The 10431-nt window shown below is 33.2% G+C and overlaps 1 protein-coding gene across 1 annotated transcript; it reads right to left on the bottom strand.

The window, feature by feature from the left end:
* Window positions 1-5793: 5793 nt before the first annotated feature.
* LOC107005759 lies at window positions 5794-8195 on the bottom strand. The gene has a single exon (XM_015204418.2). The coding sequence runs from the start codon at window positions 8150-8152 to the stop codon at window positions 7010-7012; it is 1143 nt and encodes a 380-aa protein (XP_015059904.2). The 5' UTR covers window positions 8153-8195; the 3' UTR covers window positions 5794-7009.
* Window positions 8196-10431: the final 2236 nt, after the last annotated feature.

The following is a 10431-nucleotide window of genomic DNA, read 5'->3' as shown; positions in this document are numbered from 1 at the left end:
CGATTGAGACTATTCCCAGGAAAATTCAAGTCACTGTGTACATTGTAACAGAAGTGACCCCTTATGGTGCAATCGGAATACAACATAGTAATGGGGGAGAAAAAATCAAAGTAAACGGTCATCCGTTGAAACCTTATGTCACCAGAATTTCAACAACCAAACGTCAACAATTCTCTTTGCTTAGAATAATTTTAAAAAGTTGAGCTTGCGACATTAAATTCAGATCTATTTTCTTCTTTCCTCTTATATATATATATGCATGTTTTCCTTAATTATTTTTTTCCTTAAAACAGAGGATTCCCAAGAAACGAGAAAACATGGAATTAATTCAAAATTGGGGATGCAGTTCATAGAAAAAAAATCAGGGATGCATTATTATTTTTATTTTTTACGTAGTGTGTCATTAGACATGACATTGTTTAAGTGTGGGAGTACATGAATATGTTTTCGTTTATGTGAGTTTTTTTTTTCAAAAAAAATAATAAAAAACAATTATGTGTGCTTTTTTAAAAAAAAAATAATAATTAAAAAAAGTGTGTGTGTGTGTGTGTGTATATATATTTATATATATATATATATAAAATTTTTGCCTTGTTTATTATTTCTAAAGTCTTAGCTGCTACTGAAAAGAACATCTTATAGACATAAAATTCCCTCTGAACTTATTAGGATAAGTCAGTTACACGCTTAAACTATTGTGGTGACCTTTTACACACATTAATTATTTGAAAGTGAATTTATTTCAATCCTCACACACATACTACCTGTCACGTGATGAGAGAGTGTTTCACACTCGTGCCACATCATCTCCATGTCACTGCCACATCAATAATTACGTGAGATTTCAAAAAAAACAATATCTATATCACCCAATTGCTTTTTCTTCGTTGTAAACCATCAAATCCACCATTAAACTACCACCATTAATGTTACCTTTATCACCAAATTCACGTCTCCACCACATATTTCATCACCCATAATCAATTCACCACCAGAATCTTCCCACAACCATAACCANGATCATAATATTTTGACCGAACATTTTTTTTAGGATTTTTAGTTGTTATCTTTATTTTGATAAACAAAATTGGCTAAAATTGATTTGATTTAAAAATGATGGGACACAAGAAAGATAAATCTAACCGAATTTCATTCAAGAGTTGTATGGCTATCTTTCCAAACTCATATTTTCTTATTGGTAATTGAAAGTGTGGTGTTCACTAGTCCCAAGTGCATTGTGTGGAAAGTGTATATTACCTTGTTCTCATGCTTATTTCAAAAATCTATAACTTGACTTGAACGTGGTTTGAGACAAATTTTTAGGTAGATTTTGAGTTGAGAAATGAAAGTAGGCCTTCCTTGTTTAAACATGATCTGAATTGACCTACCTTTTATGATTCTTTATCACTTTAAAACCCCCTTGAGCCTAAATAAATTACCCTTTTTTTTTTACCAAACTTTAGTCTTCAACCTTATTTTAATCATCACTTAATATTTATTCACCCTATATTCCTTTTAGGCACTTTGAGAATAATTTTGAATGACAAAGCTAAGAGCGAATGATCAAAGAAAATATATAAAGAAAAATCTCTTGAGACATCAAAAAAAAAAGAAAAAGAACAACAAAAAAAATTGAAAACAAAAAGAAAATAAAATTAAGGTTCAAAAGGAAATTACTGAAAACAGTGCTTGAGCTAGAAAATGAAATGTAATGCCTAAAAGGAAATTCTAGTCACTATTATCCATATATATCATGTCCATCCTTAAGCTTACATTACAACCTTATAAAATTCCTACACGATCTCAACTCGAAGACTCCTATATTAGTGGAGAATCACACAACAGTCAAGTTTATGATTATTTTCGATAACATGAGACACTTCTTTGTTGAGAGTGAGTGAATTTTCTTTACGTATGCCCTTCATTAATTCATATTGTGTGATATATGGGCATCTCTATTCATTCGGTAAGAAAAACTTGGGATTAGGAAATATCGATATATTTCTTTAAGTTCTTCTTGTACTACTTTTTTAAGTATTTGATGTTGAAAATTATTCTATTTCCTGCTTTTAATTAAATATTGGAATTATTCTTCTTGAATATTTCTTCTATTTTCTTATTTAATGGAGAAGAATATTTTCATTAGTAATAATATTTCTATTATAAAGTAATTTTCGTTTGTGTTGGGAAGTTGACGGATATTGATATTCTTATATAATAGTAGTTATATATCTAAATTTTATGTGTTTGAACTTATGCTATATATTTCATTTTTATTTATTTTATTGTTAAATGTTATTTTATTTATTAACATATATCCATTGATTACGAAGTATTAACATATTACTAATTTTGTAATCGAGAGAGGCGGAAGAAGTAATATTGTTAATTGAAGTATTGGTATATTGCTAATATTGTAGTGACATCTATCTATTTTATGTTATAATTAATCTACACTTATTTGTAATCAATATAGGTGAATAGTGTAATAATTAGTTATAACAAGTAAGTTAATCGAAAGAGACTTACTTAGAAAAATATGTTTTAGTTCAAATACACATTTCTCGTTCTTAAATATTACTATTTTGGCAATTAAATTGTATAACCAAGGGGAGTGCATTTGATAGTTTAAATTTAGTAATAATATATAAATATAATCATGAGAGGTATTTATATTGTATGAGAAATATAAATTTAGGAATAAATAATGTAGAAATATTGAGTGAAGTCAAGATCCCCAACACCTTTTAATATATTGTGAAAATTAAAGTATTTTCTCTACTTTTTGTATTATTAATTAATTGATTCACCCTTCAACTATTTTTAATTTTCATAAATAGTATTTAATACAAGAAACATATGTAGAATAGACAAATCAATCTCTGTGGGTTTGACATTTTTCTATACTATTATTTGCCACACTGCGGGTTAAAAATATATACATTCAGTGACTCGTAATGTATTCATCGGACTACACATTTAGCTCATGTGATTTTATTATCGGTTATTAGTAGCTCCCACAATTAAGTTATACTCTATTTCATTGACCATATTTAAAGTCCAATTAGTATTCAGTATCAGCACATTATAAATTTGGTCATTGGATCCAGTTAGCTCAACGTTCATTATATCATGTTTAGAATATTATACATGCTTTTGTGCTTGTTCAGTTATGCTTTATTTTAGCTTTACTCTATCCTACATGCTGAGTACCTTTCAAGTATAGACGCATACGTTCTCTATATATTCTCGTGATGCAGATGTAGGTTCAGGTTCTCAACATCCAGATCACACTTAGATCGATTCTCGATTTCCAGTTCATCAGAATCAGTGGTGATTCCAATTCTCCAAGGAAATAGTCATGAGCTTATTTTTTCAGCATTTTTAGTCCTTTAGTTTCAATTTTTGTTAGACTTAGTTGGGACCTGTGGTAGTATTTCCTGTCGGTTAGAGGCTATTTCGAAACATAGTTAGTTTCACCTTAGTATTAATTGATATTTTCTTTGTATTAAACTCATCAATTTCAAATATCTCAATTATAGTATATGGGTATTCCCCATTTTATTATTTTAATTATGATTTAGTTTCCGCATCAATTTATTATCGTTTGTATGCTCATGGTCATGCAAGTAGGGTTAGCTTGGGATTAGTTATTGTCCTAGGTCCCGTGTCCGCGTCTCGGGGGTAGCCCAGGGCGTGATAGTAGAACAAAACTATCAAAGTTTAATGTTGGAGAAAAGGTGGACTTTACTCAATTCAAGAGTCTCGTAAGAGGTATTAGATACTTGAAATGTATGAGACCATATATACTTTTTGTCGTTGGTGTAGTAAGTCGCTTCATGGAAGCTCCGGAATATACTCACTTGAAGGTCGTTAGAAGAATTATGCATTAACTAAAAGGTACAATCGATCATGGACTATTTTATTCTTCTTCTGATGATTTTAATCTTGTGGGATATTGTGATTGTGCTTATGTGGGAGATGTTGATGATAGAAAAAGCACATCGGATTTTGTGTTATTTCTTGGGTGATTGATTTATGAAGAAACCTTACCCCAGAACACGAACCAGGTTCGTGTAAGTTGCTTTTAAGTAAAGACAGAGTAAAGACAAACACTTACTGAATTAAAAACCTTCCTCACTCAAGGAAGGAAAAACCTCGTTTTATTAATTTAACTATAAGATTTTGTGATTACAACTCAATAATCAAAAAGTCTTATCTCTACTACTCCCTCGATTGACTCCAATCGATCTCTCCAAAAGGCCAAACCCACCTTTTGTTACAACCCTCACTGAAACTCAACCCTACAAAGAGCCAAACCCACCCTTTGTACAAATCTCTCAAGACTCAACTCCCAAAAAGTCAAACCCACTTCTTGTTACAAATCTAGGAATTATTACAACTCAATAATAAACCTAGAACAAATCAACAAAGACTAATAACCTTAGACTTTAATTGATCAAACTTCAATATCCAATAGTTCTGAGTAGAACAGGTTTCGTGAACCTGGTGCTTATGTTGCTGTGATGAAGGTGAACCTGGTCCTTGCGTTTCTGTGACGAAGACCTGCGTTTTTTCTCCAGAAAATACTACTCTCAAGATGATATATTTCGTGAATATGCAATACCTATCGTTCTGGCTTTGCTGGAAAAATTCTCTCGATTTTTGTGATTGCAAAGACATTTTTTTCTTTCAACTTCTTGATCCTTTTATAGATTTGATTTGCCTTCAACTTCTACAAGGAAAGGAATTACAAATCCTTTTCCTTCTTGAACTTGTCTATATTTACGTCTTTCCTTATTTGACTTGAATTGTAATTTCTTTATTTCTTTCCTTCTTTGACTTGAATTGCTAATTTTTTATTTCTTTCCTTCTTTGACTTGAATTGCTACTTTTTTTTTATTTCTTTCCTTCTTTATTTATTTCCATATTTGTTTCCTTCTTTTCCTTCTTTACAATTCTGCACTTTTTCTTCTTTTCTTCAATACTTTTTCTTCTTTGTCGCAACTCTCATAATTGTATACATACGACACCATGCCTTCACTTTATCAATCATCAAAACTACTTTATTTGTTCTCCTACTTCCCAACATTTTCCCCCTTTTTGATGATGATAACCAATGATTTGTTACACATCAAGACTCTTTGTTAGTGATCAAAACTTCAATTCTTTGTCATCCATCAAAACTACAAACTTCATGTTTTCTCATTCCCCAACAATTTCCCCCTTTTTGATGATGACAAACTATACATATGTCTATCTACATTATATACTTTCCCCCTTTTGGCATCATTGAAAACCAATAACCAAAGAACTCGAATAACATTCAATGAGTGCAATATCATTTTTAACTCATAGCCACTTGGGCAACACTTTCAAGTACACTTCTGCTAACAAAATGGTTAGTTAATCTGAGGATATTAGTCATCTTAAACTCATACACAATTAAGATCTTCAATGAGAAACGAAATAAACAAATATGTACCAGTTTATGCCCTTAATCAAAAACATATAATATCATGAGTATGAGACAGACATAAGCACATCAAAGAGTCAAAAGAGTATAAAATTTGAGGATAAGGATTGGGACAAAGATTACTAAAGTAAGGAAGAAAGGGATGTTTACTGCCATTGATAATTTTTTCAGTATGCCCATTGTGCACCAGCTTCTTTATTCTGATCAGTTTTCTTAGAATGTGAAATTTCATCACGAGAAACATGAGATACATCATCACCTTTTTTTTTTTTTTAACTCTACTCCGTAACATTTTCATTCTCCATGATTTTCTTCTCTTTTTTTTTTTTTGATAGCCTTTTTCTTGATGACAACTTTGAAGGAGTACCAACTACTAGTAAGAGATTCATCACATTTTGGTGCACAAAGAGATGTGTTTATCAATAATGAAAGCAAGCAACAATTTATTTCTGTGAGAATTGTTCCCCCTGAGAGATAGACAAGTTATACACTTGGAATGGATGAAATATCAATTTGGAGTTTGTGAACCTGGTTCAGATGTGGGTGATAAAGCAGGGTTCCCCCTAAATTAAAGCATGAGTGACTTCAATACTGAGATTTTCATCATTAGAGCAGTTTGAGATTGAACGATGCTTATTGTCAAAGAGGGTTCTTGGTGATCTTTAAGAAAGTTGAATTTTTGATGATCGACCAGGTTCATTAGTGCTTATGTTTGACCCACACTCAGGAAATTAATGCATTGAAAAAGGATGGTACATACCTGAGTATTACAGAGAAACCAGGTTCCCCTTTTTTGTGTTTCTTCATGACTTACTTAATGGTGTTAGCAAAAAGAAGAGATAACATCCGCAAACTTTCTAAGCATTGTTTGAGATGTGACTTGAGTGTGTACCTGTTACAGTACGAGGTTGAGTTAGCAGATATTCATTGTATAATTACTCAAGCGTAAGATTATTCTTTTACTAGCCAATTATTAAAGGAAATCATGATAATGCATCAACTTGTTTCGATAACACCATGCTTTGACTGATTTTTCTCAAGTTCTTCATATTCAAGGCCTTCATGAGAATGTCGCATCATCATATTCTCCCAGATCAAATGAATCTCAAGCTGATTCACAGAGAACCAACCCTTGTCAATTTTCAATACCTTCCAATGAATAACAAGGACCATGTTCACACAACGAAGTTCCCCCTAAAGGTGTGCCATACTCTTACTGTCCCGATTGCTCTAATATTCCCCCAATCTCCAGAACCATAGATTAGTAGTAATTCATGTTGCAGGTGCATCAATGATTGTTAGCTGTGAACCAGGTTCATATGCAGTGTTCCCTAAATTTGCATCATCAAAGATGTTTGATATCATGTCACTTTCTTCAACTTTTTTTTTTTCATCCTTTTCAAGGAATAAACTGTCTCCTTGAAAATCAAAGAGCGAGAGGAAATTTTCTACCATTTTTAGCACATGTTTGGAGCATGCACTATTCATGTACCAAGTTGGCCTTTTCCCTCTCACCTTCACCTGAAACACTAGTCAAAGATTAGTCTTGGGAACCCAGATTAGCTTGGGCCCCTTTATGTGAGTAAAAGGATGAATAAGATTTCTTCTAGCCCATAAAGGCAAATAAGAAAACCTTTTATTTGGAGCATTTTTATTTCGAACCAGGTTCTTAGCCGTATCAGTCTTTTCCTTTTTGGTGAACTTAACATTTTTCTGAAAAGCCTCAAATAAAGCTTTACATTGATTCTTTAAATGACCTGAGTTTCCACAATGAGTGCATAAACTTTTAGACATGTGAATAGTGTGTGACACAAGATTATTCTGTTTTTTAAAACCTATCCCACTTCGACTAGTGGTTTGCTTTTCTTGAATCTGAGTTAAAATTTCAGAGGACCTGGTCCATCTAAGATTTCTTTCCAGATCCAGTTTGGTATGATCAAGATTTTCTTGTAACAACCTATTCCTTTCTGTTAAAGCTTGATATTTTATGGTTAACAATTTTATTTTTTCTTCTAGAGCTAATTGAAGTTCACTAGCAGAGTTTTTGCCCTTGTGACTTAACTCTGAGATTTTAATCTGTTCTTTTAATTTATTTTGAAGAAAGTGATTGTGTTTCTCAAGATTGTCATTGACTTCTCTTAAAGATGCATAGTTTTCCATCACTTGTTCTCTTTCAGAATTGACAGACTGATATGCATCTATAAGAGTACTCAATAAAGACTCTAGTTCCTTTTTAGAATATGATTCAATATTTACTTTGATGTGATGAAAACTTACCTTGCTTTGTTTGTCATCTTCTTCATCATCTTCAGAATCTGTTTCAGCAATGAGTGCAAGAAAATCATATTTATTTGATTGTTCTATTGCAAGTAGTGACTGATTTTCGAACCCTCCATCCTCAAATTCTTCTTCAGATAAGTCCCCCATAGCGGCAAAGGCTCTTCTCGTTGAAAGATCCGCTTCTTGATTGGTCATTCTTCTGTTTGTGGGAATGTACTTATCATTCTTGATGTCTTTGACCTTCTCAAAGTTTGCCTTTTTCTGCTCTAAAGCCCAAAGTGGACAGAATTTGATGAAGTGATCTGGGCTCCCACATTTATGACAAACCTGGTCTTTAGTGTTTTCAGATGGTTTTTGAGAAGTTTTCTTTTGAAAGGTCTGCCCTCTCTTTAGCATTCTGGTGAACCTTTTGGTTATGAGGGCAATATTTTCATCTTCAAAATCATCTGATGCATTTTTATTTAGAACCAGGTTCCTTTCCTTCCTTTTTCCTCCAATTTCCTTTTCTTGGTTTTTCTTGAGTTCGTATGTGATGAGATTACCAATCAACTCATCCATGGCCAGTGAGTCTAGGTCGCGGGCTTCAGTGATAGCCTCGACTTTACTTTCCCAAGTTTCAGGAAGGACACTCAAGAGTTTCCTTACTGCCTTTCCATTAGGAACTATCTCTCCCAAGGAGTACATCTCATTAATGATGGAGGTGAACCTGGTGTGCATATCTTGAATAGTCTCCCCTTCTGCCATCCTGAACAGCTCATATTGCCTGTTCAAGTTATCAATTTTGGACTTCTTGACTTGCGTTGTTCCTTCATGAGCTGTTTGTAGTGTTTCCCATATGGCTTTGGCATCTTGACAGGACGAGATTCGATTGTATTCGTCTGGTCCTATGCCACAGATCAAAATTTTCTTGGCTTTGGCATTGTTTTGGATTGCAAGCTTGTCTTCAACATTCCATTCTTTTCTTTCCTTTGGGATTTTGGTGATTCCATCAGTTGCGGTTTTCATAGGTATGGTTGGGCCATCTAGAATTACTCCCCATAGATCAGGGTTTTCGCCAATAAGATGGTCCATCATACGATTTTTCCACCATCCATAATATTTGCCATTGAACAGTGGTGGTCGTGTTTGTGAAGCTCCCTCTTGTGGGGTAGGTGGTGCTGCCATTGAGTCTTTTCAAGGTGTGAATCTTTTAACGAAAAGACCTGCTCTGATACCAATTGAAGAAACCTTACCCCAGAACACGAACCAGGTTCGTGTAAGTTGCTTTTAAGTAAAGACAGAGTAAAGACACAAACACTTACTGAATTAAAAACCTTCCTCACTCAAGGAAGGAAAAACCTCGTTTTATTAATTCAACTATAAGATTTTGTGATTACAACTCAATAATCAAAAAGTCTTATCTCTACTACTCCCTCGATTGACTCCAATCGATCTCTCCAAAAGGCCAAACCCACCTTTTGTTACAACCCTCACTGAAACTCAACCCTACAAAGAGCCAAACCCACCCTTTGTACAAATCTCTCAAGACTCAACTCCCAAGAAGTCAAACCCACTTCTTGTTACAAATCTAGGAATTATTACAACTCAATAATAAACCTAGAACAAATCAACAAAGACTAATAACCTTAGACTTTAATTGATCAAACTTCAATATCCAATAGTTCTGAGTAGAACAGGTTTCGTGAACCTGGTGCTTATGTTGCTGTGATGAAGGTGAACCTGGTCCTTGCGTTTCTGTGACGAAGGCCTGCGTTTTTTCTCCAGAAAATACTGCTCTCAAGATGATATATTTCGTGAATATGCAATATCTATCGTTCTGGCTTTGCTGGAAAAATTCTCTCGATTTTTGTGATTGCAAAGACATTTTTTTCTTTCAACTTCTTGATCCTTTTATAGATTTGATTTGCCTTCAACTTCTACAAGGAAAGGAATTACAAATCCTTTTCCTTCTTGAACTTGTCTATATTTACGTCTTTCCTTATTTGACTTGAATTGTAATTTCTTTATTTCTTTCCTTCTTTGACTTGAATTGCTACTTTTTTATTTCTTTCCTTCTTTGACTTGAATTGCTACTTTTTTTTTATTTCTTTCCTTCTTTATTTATTTCCATATTTGTTTCCTTCTTTTCCTTCTTTACAATTCTGCACTTTTTCTTCTTTTCTTCAATACTTTTTCTTCTTTGTCGCAACTCTCATAATTGTATACATACGACACCATGCCTTCACTTTATCAATCATCAAAACTACTTTATTTGTTCTCCTACTTCCCAACAATTTATTTCTTAGAGTTCAAAGAAATAATCGATTGTTACTCCCTCGACTTGTGAAACTAAATACGTGGAAGTGATATCATGTACGTGTCATGCTATTGGGTTGAAAAGATTGTTGAAGGAACTCAATTTGCCGCAAATTGAAGCCACAATGATTTTGTTGATAACAAATTTGCGCAAGCACTCACAGAGAATCCAGAGTATTATGATCGCTACAAGCACATAGACACAAGGCATCACTTTGTCCGAGAATGCATTTCCAAGAAAGAGGTAGAGCTCAAGTATGTAAAATCTTATAATCACGTTGCGAATATCTTTACAAAACCTCTAAATTTGAAGATTTTTGGAGATAAAGATCATGTCTTGGAACAAAGAAGAAAAATCAAAATGTATATATATATATATA

This window comes from Solanum pennellii, chromosome 12 (genome assembly GCF_001406875.1).
Source record: "Solanum pennellii chromosome 12, SPENNV200".
Taxonomy (NCBI): domain Eukaryota; kingdom Viridiplantae; phylum Streptophyta; class Magnoliopsida; order Solanales; family Solanaceae; genus Solanum; species Solanum pennellii.
Note: the sequence above shows the minus strand (reverse complement) of the source record. Positions and strands in the feature narration are given on the sequence as shown.